Raw genomic sequence first — 15,669 nt, 5'->3', positions numbered from 1 at the left:
ATCTCCCAATATCTGGCACTCTCCACATCTCTTTTATTTAAAAATATTTCTATCCTATCTTTTGATAAAAGACCACAGTAACATCTGGAGTTGATTTAAGATGGGTGACTATATGAATGAATGAATGAATGAATGAATGAATGAATGAGAAAGAAAGAAAGAAAGAAAGAAAGAAAGAAAGAAAGAAAGAAAGCTTTCCTCTGCCTTGCCTGTTCTAAAGTGCTTAACACTATATGTTACTGTTGGCTTGAATTAGTTATTTATTCAGATAATTACATTCAAGCAGAAAGTGTTAAATGGAGTTTATGAAATTAATTTTATTATTTTTCTATGCTGTGTGAAGCAGAATTCTACTCCTGATTAGGAGCATTATATTACAAACATCTGTCATCTTGTTTACTTTAGAGAGGAAAGTACAGACCTTGTAAAAGAGCAGTCCCATCCCTATTACTGGACAAAATTCTCAATGTTACAGGCTTTTATAGTTCTCCTCCTAATCTTAATTATGTCTGTAAAAGATAATGCCCAATTGAGATCCCAGGGCCCCGAAAACCTATGATATAGAATTTTATTCCTGAAATTGTAATTTATTAATTCATGCTTAAATATTTAATATTATAATTGAAAGACTTGTCAGTGCATTTACTCTTCTAACATACAGCCTTACATTTTAGGGAACTGAATATAATCTGAAATTGATCATTGTTGCTTTCAGTGTTGTGTCATGGGCTTTGCTAGATCTTTCTATGGATTAATACAGGTAGTCCTCGCTTAATGACCACAATTGGGACTGGAATTTTGGTCGCTAAGTGATGTGGTTATTAAGGGAATCCAACCCAATTTTACAACCATTTTGTGGTGGCCGTTAAGCAAATCATGTGGTTTCCCATTGATTTTGCTTGCCGGAAGCCAGCTGGGAAGGTTGAAAATGGCGGTCACATGATTGCAGAATGCTGCGATGGTCATAAATGCAAACCGGTTGCCAAGCACCTGAATTGTGATCACGTGACCATGGGCACACTGCGACTGTATGAGGGCCAGTTGCAAGTTGGGTTTAGTGCCGTTGTAAGTCTGAACCATCAATAAACAAATGGTCGTTAAGTGAGGACTGCCTGTAATCGGGTCAGTTAGTAGAGCTTTCTTTCAAGAGGCAAAGTCCTTAAAGACTAGAACCCTCAAAAAATTAAAGCATGAAAATGGAGGACATACTAAAAATTGCAGCTTCTTTGTAAAAGATTCTTGAAGTCAGGTTTCTGTGGCATTGCTTGGCATGACAGCTCTATAATTTTGTACAGGCTGAGAGGATGAACTCACATGGAAGGCCCAATGTTATTGTGATCCTGGTGCCTTGAGCTATTATACAGTTTGCTGATGATGGGAAGCTATTTTAGTCTCAGTGCCAGAAGCACAATACTGTACTTCTCGAATAGGCAGAAGGCTTTCTCAGAAGATAGTAGCTGACTAGGACACGTTGTGTCTTGAATTGCAGAGGAGAAGTTTATATTAGCCACAGATACCATAAACCAGGCACAGAAGACTGCCTGACTTGATTGACCTGTAATTGAGTTAGTCTAGGGATCTTCTCCCTCGTCTTTCTGTAGAGAAATCTACAGAAGTAAAGCCTGGTGTTCTGGGGAAGCTGGCAAAAGCAGGAAATAGAAACCTCAAAAAAATATTGGATACCACAAAATAGCAGGCATGTAAATGCTATATTCAAGAATATTTTAAACCCGTTTTTCCATATTTAAACCTATATTTAGGTGATCTACATTATAAATGCCAGGTTTTGTTAATTCTTAAAAGGGTTTAAATGGCTGTTTAGGTTCTTGTTATTCAGTTCTAAGTGCTTAGAATTTTATTCTTTAGATTGTATTACTTCCAGCCTTTGGTAACTCCCCCCCCCCATTTAAAAAAATACTGTCTGTTTCAAAAGTATTCTGCCATACAGCATGAAAAACTGCAATTTGAGGAAAGTACTTTGGCAGTAGATACTCAGCTGGCATTGCTACTTGTGATTATTGTATATGTCAATATGAAATTTTGGTTCACTTTGGAAAGATGTTTAACTTCTTTTATTGCTGTTTCTTATTCCAGTCTACCCCATTACATTTGGCTGCAGGATATAACAGAGTTCGTATAGTTCAGCTTTTACTTCAGCATGGTGCTGATGTCCATGCAAAGGATAAGGGGTATGTAAAATGGTATAATTTGGTTTTGATAGTGCTAGTGTGATGAAAGAGGAGCTATGGGTGAAAGCAGCTTTTCATAATGGCACCCACACAGATCCATGGATACTATTGTGAGGCCTTCCCTTCCCCCAAAGTCATTTAAAGCTGGTGGCTTTTAATCTTGTTTAAATTAGGTGTATATTTCTAATTTCTGTTTGCTTCATTATCCTCTGTTTTTTTTTTTAATTCTGCTTTCCCTCTTAGCATATTTTATTGCAGTGTATATTTGAATTAGTTATGTTCTGTGAGCCATCCAGAAGACCGTGTTATGAAGTGGCCTAGCATGTTTATCGGTAAAAAAAGATACTGATGTAAGTAAAAGTGGAATAGCAGTCAGACAAACACATGGGAGTAAATCGCATATTGCATGTATTAATATTGCCACTATCTCATATAAAACCTAGAAAGTGTCCTGACAGTGGCCTTTCCCCCCATATTTAGATGCTACATAAAATATATCACTTGTATATGGCCCAGATATGGGGAAAATGTTTAGACAGTAACGCTGTCATTCCTCTGTAACTTATTATAGCAGGGGTGGTGTAGTGAATCCTACAATGTGCAGGGGGTTGGACTTGATGACCTCTTGGATTCCTTCCAACTCTTATGATTCTATTCTATGAGTTTGATTTAAAATATTCAGCTGTAGCTGCAAATTTGCTGTGTACCTTTTTCTTGCCTATGAATGGCATGGAGTGCCTCAGTTTTAAAGTTCTGTTTTTAAGGAAGTATTGAGTCCTTGAATGGGCTTAATTTTTTTTTCTGTTTTCAAATTTTATATATTCCTGGAAGAACATTACATTGGTGTGTTTCATACAAGACTGAGGCAGGATTTCTTTTGCCTAACTGTGGTTTATTTGAAAGTTTGACCTTATTCCAAGAAGCAAAGCGTGTTTCAGTTTTACATGGAAATCACCATTCCAACTTTGTTTGAAACTGGTTCATGAACACTGGCTTATTTTAATCATGTTTTTTTATATCTGAACCCAAAATTCCGACTGGAATAAAAATATAAGCATTATGAAACAGTAGTCCAAAAATATAAGCAAAATGTAATATATCCTTTAAAGAAATGTAAGTATATACACACAGCAGTAAGACTAACAATAACCCCAAAATAGAGAAAAACAAAAGAAGCACCAGAAAGATACCACCCCCACACTTACGCAGACAGAAAATATTAGAACTGTGCAAAGCATTGAAAATAAGCAATATGCCAAATGCATTAGTGCAGGCAAAATAGCTCTTTTCAAAATATAAAGCAGATACATCTGGAAGGCATGGCTACATGGAATGCTTGAACAGTCTCTCATACATTCCTAGAAAACATTCATACAATAGACATAAAAAAGGAAAAAAGCATATTTCCATAAACAACAGAGACAAACTTGTTAATTGTTTGGGATATTATCTGAGTACAAAATAGAGATGAGGTGAACTAGGAATTTCCTGACAATGATATTATTAATTTGCTTGTGTTCAAGATTGACTCTTAGACTTTGTCTAAGAGAGAATGGTTCAAACAAATCCTAGCTTGGTGTTATGGTTCAGAGGCCAAGAGACCAACAATACAATTTTGTGGTGATATGAGAGATTCCGGGAGATAATTGAAGGCCACAAAACTGGCTGTGTTTATTGGGCTCTCCATGTAATTGAACTAATACTTTTCTAAATCTGGATGTTAGAGAGAACACTTGGGAGAAGTGTCTTGGGGGAAAGGAAGGAACAGTCATTGAAAACACCCTGGCTCTTACCCCATCCCATCATACCTCCTGAGGGGAGGTACCTTCAGCAGCAGTCCCTATTGATCTAAGTCAGGCAGGGAGAATTTACTTGAGATGGTAGTCTTCTAAAATACCTAGGCCCTGAGCTGTCCAGGACTTTATACGTAATAACCAATACTTTGAATTCCTCTCAGAAACAGACCAGTTACCAAAACAGCTCTTAATAGCAGTGGTGGTACATAAAAGTACCATGATTGTCCAGTGAGGATACAGGCAGCTGCATGTTGGGCCAGTTGAAATTTCTGGGTCATCTTCAAGGATATCCCCACGTGGAGTGAGTTTACATAATCTAGGCATGACAAGGGTGAGAATAACTTCTTCAGAATATCCTGTTCTAGAGAAGGTCACAGCTGATGCACCATCCAGAGTTGAGCAGAAGCTACTCTGGGCAGTCTCCACCAGCTTCTCTAGCAGGAGCCATGAGTGTTGGAGACCCCCCAGATTGCAGCCTTGATCTACTGTATCAATAGCCAAAATTGGTATCACCCCAGATCTGTTGGCATCTGGACTAATAGCAACTTTATTTTGCTTGGCTGAGTCTCAGCCTGTTTCTTCCCATCTAGGTCCTGACAACCTCTAGATTCTGAGTCAGGACTTCTACCACATCTCCTGTATCGCCTGTATCATCGTACTAATGATACCTCACTCCATGCCAGTAGAGTACATCTCTCAGTGGCTCCATATAGATGTTAAACTGAATAGGAGAGAAGCAAGCCCTGGGGTACCTTATATTAGAGTGCCTATGGATATGACCTCTCCCCTTCTGCAATCACCAACAGGAGTCCTCACCTATGCTAGTTCTTTCAGTACTGTGGGATGTAATCCATCTGGCCCTGGAAGCTTGAATTCACATAATTTAGCTAGGTTTTCTCTTTCCTCACCTGTCTTTTCTGAGCCTCAGTTCCATCCTTCCCCCAGAGCTTGAGCTATTACTGGCTAGAAGTCCTTTCCTTTCTGAGAGGACAGTTGTAGAATGAGAGTTAAGTTCTGTCTTCTTATCATCACCGTTTACTGCTTCATCACTTTGTCCTTGCTATGAACCTACATTTTCTTTGACTTTCCTTTTATTTCTTACATATCCATTTTTTGGTTATTTTTGGTCACTCTTGCAAACCTCAGCTTATTCTGATTTTTAGCTTTTCTAATGGAGAGAAATGGACAGTTTCTGGAGACCACCAGGTATTCTTTAGTTATGCTCCCCTCCTTCAATTTCCTATACATGTCCCTTTTTCTCTTCAGCATTTTATACTCACACTGGCCTCTTTAGATCTCTCCTCTCTCTCTCTCTCTCTCTCTCTCTCTCTCATTGTTTACAGTTTCACTTTCAGTATCTCATTTCATAGAATTTCCCATCTTTCCCAGACTCTTTAAGGATTTGTAGCCATTAGACCTGACCTACCTTTCCTTGGAGTTCATCAAATCTATTCTTCTGAAATCCAGCATGCAGGTGTGATTCTTCTCAGTTTCTCCTCCTCTGGATATCAGAAATTCATAGATAACACAATTATTTTCCCCTAAGGGTTAAGGTGGGCTAAAATTTTAAGTCAGTGTTATCTCAAGGTTTAATTATCATCACAATGTATAGTGTAGTGAAGAATTATTTTTCTGAATAATTAAGTAATAATATGTTTTTTTTCTTTGTTATAGTGGGCTTGTGCCCCTCCACAATGCATGTTCCTATGGACATTATGAAGTTACAGAATTGCTGTTGAAGGTGAACTGGATAAGTTAATAATCATGTAATTATGTGAAGACAGTCATTAACATGAAGGGTTTTATTCTGTTTACAAATTACTGTATAGGTTGTATTGCACTGTGAGATAATTTGTATGCCTTTGTGATATAATGTAGATAAAGAGAATATTTTAGAAACCCCGTGTTCCATATTTTAAAAAGGCCACACTCATTTGGAACAATTCATCACTATAGAACACTTCAAGCTGTCACCAGTTTTGCTAAATTATCAGTCCCCCTTTTATTGGAGAGCTGCCCAACGTAAGTGAATAACTCTGAGTGGCTAACAACAATATCAAAACCAATATAAAAACAGAACAATCAAATTAAATAGAACATAAGAGCCAAGGCACCTTGCAAGTGACTCAGACCCCCCAAAACACATATAGCGGGTTTCTCTAGCAGACTGGCCCTAATGCCTGAAAGAAAAGCCAGGCTTTGATGGCCTCACAGAAGCCAACAAGTCAGGGTCATCCAGTTCTTGGGGGGCAGGGAGGAGGCTGTTTCATTGGGCAGGCCCCATGACAGAAAAGGTGTGTCTCCTAAATTCCACAAGATGGCTAAACAAGAGGATTCTCAAGTGCTGCTATACCAAGATTTACTGTAAGTGATCTGTTACAGTAAACAAATCACATGTGTTAATCTCACTCTTTGGCATGTCAAGCAGAATATATTTGCTCAGATAATGAAATGAAATGTCACATATGTTAGAGAGCAATTCTAATATAAGGTTTCTATCAAATAATCAAGCCAGATAATCAAACCTAGCTTATTTAAAACTAAAAAATAATTATAATATTGATGCAACATAAAATGCCTGTTGTCTTTCCCCCCTGTTATATTCGTTCCTTAGCATGGAGCCTGTGTTAATGCAATGGATCTTTGGCAGTTTACTCCATTACATGAAGCCGCTTCCAAGAATCGTGTGGAAGTTTGTTCTCTGTTACTCAGCCATGGTGCAGATCCAACCTTAGTCAACTGTCATGGCAAGAGTGCTGTTGATATGGCCCCAACACCTGAACTCAAAGAGAGGCTCACCTGTAAGTACTACAATGTGCAAGGTCTCATTCTCAGCAGGATGTATTGCTGACTACAGAATTCAATATGTTTTCTACAGTATTAAAAAACAGTATTCTGTTTTTTACAGGAAGGCTGGTCTGATAGCTCCCCTTCAGTTGGGGACTTCTTAGTAAAAGCTGAAATTTAAAGGATTGCTGTCTATGTTTTTTATTTTATTTTATTTTATCTTATTTATTTATCTAAAGTTATTTATATGCGACTCTGGGAGGCTAACAAAGATTTTTTAAAAACCACATAAAAAAATACACATCAGGGCCAACTAAAGCACAGAGTGGCTACCAGAGACAGCATACACCAGCAGAATGGGCTCGGTTACTTTCCTACCCCCATGCCCAGGAAAACAGCCAGGTCTTCAAGGCTTTCCAAATGGTGAGCACCGTCAGGATCAACCTAACCTTATCAGTTACCGAGGGTAAGGCTTTAATTTCTAGAGTAATTTCCCATCACCATCACTTCCTCATTATTGGGAGCAACAGAAATGGCAGAATGAATGCCGAAGAGCCATGTTGGACCTAAGATGTTTTGGTCCAGCTTTGTGATGCCACATTTCTCGGCCAGATGTTAAAAGGAAGCCAATCCGCATGTGTATTGTAGCAGCTTTCTGCCTAATGTTTTCAGGAGCGCTATTGTCTCAGATATTAGAGTTAATATTTAAAGGTATCATAACTAGTAATCATTGAAAACATTATTTTCCACGAATTTGTCCTTCCATACTTTTCAAAGCTGACTTAGTTGGGTATCACTACATATCTGGGTAGCAACTTCCATAATTTCATAACACACCAAGTCAGGTGGTATTTCTTTCTGTCAGTCCTTAATCTGCTGCTGTTCAGTGATCCATTTCTGCCATTATGGAAGAGGGGAAAACCTTTCTGTTCATGATCTCCATACAGTACATAATTGTGTATACCTCTGTTATGGCATCCATATCCTGTTTGCAATTACTTCCCTTTTCCATTCTGAAAAGTCCCAAATGTAAAATTTGCTGATAGGAAAGTTTGATTATCTGTTACCTTTCCATGTGCTATACACTCCCCTCATTTAGCGACTGCATTCCAATGACTTGGTCGTTAAGTGAAATGATCAGTATGTGAACACAGGGCTGAGAGAGAGAGAGAGAGACGCTGCGAAGATCACTTGTTGCTGCTGTCTCATTCAGATAAAGTTCCCTTGTACAGTGTCCAGTGAGATTGCTTAAACAAGCTACCTCTTCCTGAGTTGCTTTTCTCTGAGCATCCCTAAAAAGTGCTAACCAGAAGTTAACAAGCTCAGCTTTCTGACTTTAATTAGTTGATTAGAAACCTCTAGCCAGCATCCACTGCTGCCTGAAACTGACCAGACCATAATCAGTTTCATACTGATGGTTTGTCAGGCAAATCAAGGTAGTCTCTATGCAAGGAGGGCTATATAGTTCTCTTTTTTTTCTTTTTTCTTTTTATTATTAATTGTTCAAGATGTGATTAAAGCACATAACGCAGAATATAAGACCGATAGAATACAAGTCTAAAAAAGAAACAGGAAAAGCTGAAATGGTACAGGAATAGGCAAAGAAATGTATCAGACCAATGGCTTCTGATCTTCTCTAGCACAGGTATAAAAGTACATAAAAGTTAATCTCTTACTATGAATTAAACATTTAGTAACATTGTATCTCTAAAATCAAACCATTCAATCATCAAAACCTAAAATCAAGACTTCATTCTTTTGCGTTACAAGCAAATAGTCCAAGAGCAGTTTCCAGATGGAAACGAATCTAGTTACAGTGTTTTCTCTGATCTATGCTGTCGGTTTAGCCATTTGTGCTGATTCCATCAATTTAATTGTCCAGTCCTCCGTTGGGGGAATTTGTGCATCCTTCCATCTTTGAGCGTGTAAGAGTCTTCCTGCTGTTATCAGTATGAGAACAGAGTTCCATGTTGCTTCTCAAGCTGTTGGTCCATCAAACCCAAGAGCAACAGCTCCGGTTTCAATTGTAAGTCCCTTTTAAGAATCTTTCGAATAGTACTACCTGTTTGGTTCCTGGATTTCTTCGTTTTTCCACAAGTCCACCATATATGATAGAAAGTTCCTTCCCCCGTGAACATTTCCAACAGACATTTGATATCCCATTACACATATTAGTCAGTTTATCAGGAGTTAAATACCAGTGGTACAGCATTTTATAAAAATTCTCTTTCAAATTATGGTTCCAAGTGAATTTCAGACCTTTGTTCCACATGGCTTCCCATTGTTCTATCATAATGTACCTAGAATTCTTAGCCCATTTAATCATACAGTCTTTAACATATTCATCTTCTTTGCCTCTATTATACCTTAAAAAAAAAATCAAACCAACTTGGAATCATTATGGAAAAATAGAATCATACAGCCTTGAAATCAATCCACCTACTTATTCTTACTTTCTTATCCCACCTCATAGTAAACCAGAACTTTTATTTTTCTCCATATTATACACAGGACATTTTTTATAAATGAGTCAAGGAGCCCAAGTGACCCCCTTAGCAAGTCTGCAAAGAACTTCCCACATACCAGAGCTGTCCCATTCTCGAAACGCCCCGAGACAAACAGACCAGTTGTGCAAGTCAAATTGCAGCTCTTTCCTGAGCAGCATGTCTTCACATTCTGGATTCTTACAATCAGGAAAAATGCCTCCTCCTTGATATATCTCTTCCACTCCTTTCAGAAAGGCCTCAGCCAATTGATACCTTTTAAAAATAATAACCCCGACATCATGCAAAATAGTTTGGGTAGTTTCTTGGAGAATCCGTTTCAAGTCAGTGCGTAGCTGAAATGGTCTGCTTAAGGTCTTCCATACTCCAATAAGTAAAATCTAGCTCCCTATGGAAGACTTCCAGAAGCTATTGAATGATATTGACAAAACAAAAAGTACGCAAACCAGCAGATACAGTGTCCAAGGAAAGTGAGCAAAAAGCTGAAAACTCAAAACAACAAATTAAGCATGTAGGAGAAAGTTACATCCTTCAGGTTAGATACAGAAATAGTAACGGAGAGGTGCTTATTTTTTCCTCAGTCTACCTTAAATTTTCAGTGGGAAGTAAGCCAGCAGTTAAATGAAGATTTTAAGAGTAATCCAGAAACATTGAAGTTTAACAGCAAGAGCTTCGTTTCTTCTTGCTGTGGAGAGCTTCTCTTGAGGTACAAATCTTGAAAATGTATAAATTGGGTGGTTTAGGAATGAGAAAGGCTCGACCTAGTGTCCCAAAGGGGCTTCAGCGTGGTATGAAAAATGGTGGTACCCCTGACTCCCGTCTCCTCTCACCGGATTAGCGCCAACCTACAAGGTGATGTTCTGAAGTACAAATGGGATGATTCCGAGTGTTTTCTATCCATGAAAACGCTCTAGGGCAACAGGAAAAGCCTGCCTGCGCCCCCAAAAAGAGTCCCACGCTGCTAGATCTGCCTTCTGAGCTTGTGGGCAGTCTGTTCAGTCAGCCATCTTCTCTGTTCTCTCCTGTATTTATAGTTCTCAAAGCTCTTTTTGAAGTGTGGCAACTCGAAATTTATTTATATGTATGTATGTATGTGTGTGTGTGTGTGTGTACACACACACACACACACACAAACACAAACACACACACACACAGAGTATATATATTCTGTTCAGGTTTGTCTGATTCTTGGACACCTGCCGGACACCCTGCAGTTTTCTTGGAAAGGTTTTTCAGAAGTGGTTTGCCACTGCCTGCTTTCTAGGGCTGAGGGAAAGTGACTGGCCCAGGTCACCCAGCTGGCTTTGTGCCTAAGGTGAAACTAGAACTCACAGTCTCCTGGTTTCTACCCTGGTGCTTTAACCACTACACCGAACTGGCTCTCAGTTATACCGTATATGAATTATATATAGTATTTTAAATGTGAACACAGAATAGAAAGGCATATTTATAGTTTTTATTTTCATTCTTTTCCTAATGAAAAGAATGCAACATGGGATTTGCCTTTTTCATAGCTTTTGCACTCTGAATTGATATTTTAATTGAGTTGTTTACTACAGATCCATTTCTTGGTTAGAGATTGCAAGCTAGCCTCAATTAGGTTATATTTATTTATTTGTCAAATTTTATCACTACCCATCTCCCCCCTAAGGAGGGACTCTGGGCAGTTGTATGTGAAGATGTTACATTTTTTCTTCCAGTTCTTTGTATCTGCATACACTGAATCACATTTGCAATTTTAATGTCTTTTTTTCTATTTTGGAGCTCTTTGCCATCCATTTTTGTTTTGACTACCTTAATTATTTGGTGTTGTCAACAGAATTGATATCACCTTAAGAGAATAACAGAGCAACTATATCTGCAGTAACTTTATTTTGCACTGAAAACTATTTCGATTGAGAACTGCCTTTACCTCTTAAATCTTGGATGTTTTTCTGTCTTTCAGAAGCATTACTTGAGAGAATATATTGGGATAGTCCACAAAGGAATTACTTTTCCCTTCTACACTATTTTTCTATACCACTATTATAAATCTGGTTTTACAACAGATATTTATAACCTGTAAATATGTTTTTCCCTTCTGCAGATGAATTCAAGGGACATTCCTTATTACAAGCGGCAAGGGAAGCTGATTTAGCCAAAGTCAAGAAAACACTTGCCTTGGAGGTCATTAATTTTAAGCAGCCACAATCTCATGAGACAGCACTGGTGAGATCATGGAGTCACTCTTCTTGCTTTACTTGTGTGTACATTGAAGATGTTCTGGGCACAATCATATTTCTAGCTATCCATAGAGTTTCACCTATTAGAAATTAATGCTTGACCTGCTATTGATTTAATGCCAAATTAAGAAAGAATCTGAGGGAAACATCTCTTCCATTGGCCCAAAACATTTTTATGTTCTTCTCTGAAATGTATGGTGCAGTCCCTTCAATACTTTATGTATTCTGTTCAACCATAAGTGTTTCAGCAATCATCAACATTTGTTAGAGTAGAACAGATGTATTTGTCTGTTGGAAAATTTGTTCTTTTTCAGGAGTTAGGCTGAAAGAGCATGTTGCCAATTTCATCCAGCCTCTGTCGTCTGGTTCATTCCATCTCCACACTTGTGAGATGAGGATAGTCCTTGCTTAATGACTGGAATTGTGACTGGAATTTCTGCCGCTGAGCAATGTGGTCATAAAGTGCAACATCACATGACCACATTGCTTAGCGACAGCAATCCCGGCAGTCCCCGTTGCCATAGTTAAGGAAAGATTGCAGGTTGTTAAGCAAGGACTTCCTTGCAACTTCCTGCCAGCTTCCCACAAGCAAAGTCAGTGGGGAAGCCAGCAGGAAGTTGCAAGTCCTAGGTGGCTCACAAGCAGAGAGGCAGGTAAGTGGCTGCTGCCAGTTAAGGGATGGTTTGTGAGCAGCTGCAGCAGTGTACACATGTAATTTTGCACCCAGGGGAGACTTAGCAGAGTGACTTGTGACTTTCCCTGCCGGCTTCTGCATTGATTTTGCTTGTGGGAAGCCAGGAGGCAGAGTCGCAAATGGCAATCGCGTGACCGCTGGGTGCTGTAACCACCATAAGGGCAAGCTGGTTGCCAAGCTCCTGAATTGTGATCACATGACCGCAGGGGTGGTGCAACAGCCATAACAGCAAGGACCAGTTATAAGTACCACTAGTTCACTGCTGTTGCAACTTTGAACGGTTGCTGAATGAGTGGTCACTAAGTGAGGACTACCTGGAAGTTGTATCCAACTTGAAATTTCAGTACTTAAAATCAGAAGAATCTATTTTTTAAATTCATTACAGTAAAAGTAATCTTTTAAAATACAATCACACAAGTGTAGCATAGTAATTAAGATACTGGAGTAGGACTAGGGAGACCCAAGTCTAAGTCCACCTTTGGCCATGGAAATTCAGTGGGTAGTTTGAGACCACTCACCCTCTCTGCACAAACTATTATGAATTTTTGTTACAAGATAAAATTAAGGGAGATCCCTATGTAAACAACTTGTAGACATTTTGAAGAAAAAGTGGGATAAAAACATTGTTATTATTAGTGGTAGCGGTAGTGAAGATTATTTCTTTGTATACTTTAATGGTTCTTTGATTCACTGCATGAAAAAGGAAGGGGAGCTGAAATTAGTATTTTACCTCTCATTCTCTCTGAGTCCCAAATAAGTCCTGATTGGATCCTGGCTCCCTCAGTTGGAATATCTAAAACCTAGCAGCATTAGCTCCTCTCCAGCAAAAATATAAATAAAACCAATCTAGGTAGCAAGTGTTAACACCCATTCTAATTTCCCCATAATGCCTTTGGAGCACTGATGGAAACTTGCTGGCTAGGTGTGTATGGGGTTTTGGCGGTGGTTTTCTCTTGCTTATTTCAGTTTTTGGGTTTTGCTGCTGGTGTAGATATCAGTGAAAGGATCATAGAACTACCATTTGAGAAGAGAAGTGCCTGAGATGTGCAAGCCAGGTTGAAAGTGACTGAGAAAGGTTTGTTCGCATGGCTCCTGTGGCACTAATGTTTGAGGAAAGAAGATAGACAGCTTAGAAAAGGGGAGACCACATAGAATTATGCTTTACTAGTGCCGTACTCTTAATTTACACAGATGTATTACAATGTTTTCATTATATACAATGCTGTCTTTTTTGCAGCACTGTGCTGTGTCTTCTCTTCACCCTAAACGGAAGCAAGTCACTGAATTACTGCTTCGGAAAGGAGCCAATGTCAATGAAAAAAACAAGGAGTATGTTTATTCTTTGAAATCGCAAAATTTGCATTTAGATGGAATAGGCAAGCATTGAAAGTTGTTAATCTTATCTCTTTTCCAATCTAGTTTCATGACTCCTTTGCATGTGGCTGCTGAACGAGCACACAACGATGTTATGGAAGTTCTTCATAAACACGGAGCAAAGGTAAATATTGTTCTGTATTTTAAGTAATGCAGTGTGTGGGAAAAGTGGTCTTGGGTGTGATCTCACAGCTATGACCCATCCTTACATTGATTGCTGTCTCAGGAGTGGATGATCAGCACTTTGTCTTATTACTTACAGAATCTGAATTGTTAATTTAAATGTAGATGAACTTTGAAAGAACTATATTGTAAATATTTCCTGATCAGATTTATTTGTCTTACAGTCAGTGTTTCTGGAGCCTTCTACTATAAGCTTCTAGAGAGGTGGATTTTAGAAAAAAAGGTCTTTAATTTTATCATCTCTGCTTGATACAGAATTAACAGAAGTCTGTCTTAACTTAAAAGAATTAGGATAAAATAGTTTCCTTTTATCAATTTTCTGCTAAACCCATTCATAATCAGTTAGATGCTTCTCATTATATTTAATGAGGAAAATCCTAAGAGTATTTTCCCAGTGTTGCCATAGCAATGTTAGATACGGTAATATAAAAAGGGTTATAATATGCCTTCATCACACATGCTAATCTGCCCATGTTCTTCCTGACATTGTTCTGGCTTTCTGTTTTAATCAAGCAGGATACTAACTAAATGCTAATTAAATCCTTGGGATCGTGTGATAGTAAGACTTTTTTAAAAAAATGAAATATGTAGCTATATTCTCACTGTGAAGATTAGTTATTCATATCCTATTAATAAATTTTTAAGTACAGTTTAATAAATTAATCAGTAGGGTTTTCAAAGGCAAATATGTGCATCAGACCTAGTATGTGTTTGCAACTCCTTAAAGCAGATATGTCTTTTCCTGGAATCACATAACCCCTCCTGCCATCCTTTATAGCTGGGAAAAGATGTGTTTGGTTTAAAGAATTGCAGAAGGTGCTACATTTGTATGCCTGTATAGTGTGAAGCACCTTTAAATCTGAAGACTTGCCCAGCCCTATTAGTCAATAAATGCTTATTTATTCTGGTGGGTACTTGGGACAACATACTAGAAAAGGAATATTTTTATTCAGTTAATATTTCTGGAGAAGTGGATCAGTTTATTGTATTCAGTGATGTATGCTTCAGAAGAATCAAATACTCTTCCATTCAGTAATTTTGAACCAAGAATGAAGATGTCTTATACCAAGTATAGACTTGCTAATTATTCTTTCTAGTTGAATAATTTAATTTGAAGTTTAGGTTGTCATTAGATATATGGATGCTGTAATTGTATATATAGTAAGCATGGGAAACAACCTTTCACAGCATGACCTATTTTATATGCTTCTAAATTGCTTCAATCTTTTCTGGAAAGCTGATTTACTCACAAGCCACACTTCCAGTATTTTCAGATTACTATCTGAGATTATGTATAAAGTCTGAATGAGATCTTGGATGCATGAGGGTCCAGTGATGATATCTAAGCACCAAGATACCAGACAACACAGAGGCCTTGTGATGACTGCTAGCTCTACTGTTAGAAGTAATTTTGTGTTTAACTAAGATGTACAATTCTTAGATGCGGTTTACTGTGCATGAGACTATGATACAGTAAACTGTACCTTGGATTGTAAATGGAGGGGAGAAGAGAATGCACAATTCAGCAGTGCCCAGGATGTTTATAGTTTGCATGTAAAATAAATATATGTACCTATTCTGTATTATATCTCATTAGAGGTTTAGCTTCAACAATGCTTTAACTGTGTGTAAGACAGGTGTGCTATAATTTAGAGCTGTATTATACAAGTGCTATTCTCCAGCTTTCTGTTGTAGACATTGTTCCAAGCAGGTTTTATAGGACCATAAAATACTTTGATACAGAGATTCGTGAATGTACTAGAATTCCAAGCCAGCTGTTCACTTTTTCTATTTTTCTGTGGGGAAGCATTTTAGGAAAGATCCTTTGCACTTATTTAAATGGCAAAATGGTTCTATAATTGTTCATTCAGGCTGTTAATTAGAATGAGTTTCCCAAGTGAGCTTCTTGCTGATTGAATT

At 38.1% G+C, this 15,669-nt stretch overlaps 1 protein-coding gene across 1 annotated transcript in view; it reads left to right on the top strand.

Moving 5' to 3' along the window:
* Positions 1-15,669, top strand: part of TNKS (tankyrase) — a 95,493-nt gene that overhangs the window by 48,075 nt on the left and 31,749 nt on the right. The window contains exons 6-11 of the mRNA XM_063294742.1: positions 2,095-2,189; positions 5,660-5,726; positions 6,600-6,786; positions 11,363-11,484; positions 13,430-13,521; positions 13,612-13,690. Of these exons, the coding sequence (XP_063150812.1) occupies positions 2,095-2,189; positions 5,660-5,726; positions 6,600-6,786; positions 11,363-11,484; positions 13,430-13,521; positions 13,612-13,690 (642 nt within the window). The remainder of the gene's footprint in view (positions 1-2,094; positions 2,190-5,659; positions 5,727-6,599; positions 6,787-11,362; positions 11,485-13,429; positions 13,522-13,611; positions 13,691-15,669) is intronic.

The sequence above is a fragment of the Candoia aspera genome, chromosome 2, assembly GCF_035149785.1.
Source record: "Candoia aspera isolate rCanAsp1 chromosome 2, rCanAsp1.hap2, whole genome shotgun sequence".
Taxonomy (NCBI): domain Eukaryota; kingdom Metazoa; phylum Chordata; class Lepidosauria; order Squamata; family Boidae; genus Candoia; species Candoia aspera.
Note: the sequence above shows the minus strand (reverse complement) of the source record. Positions and strands in the feature narration are given on the sequence as shown.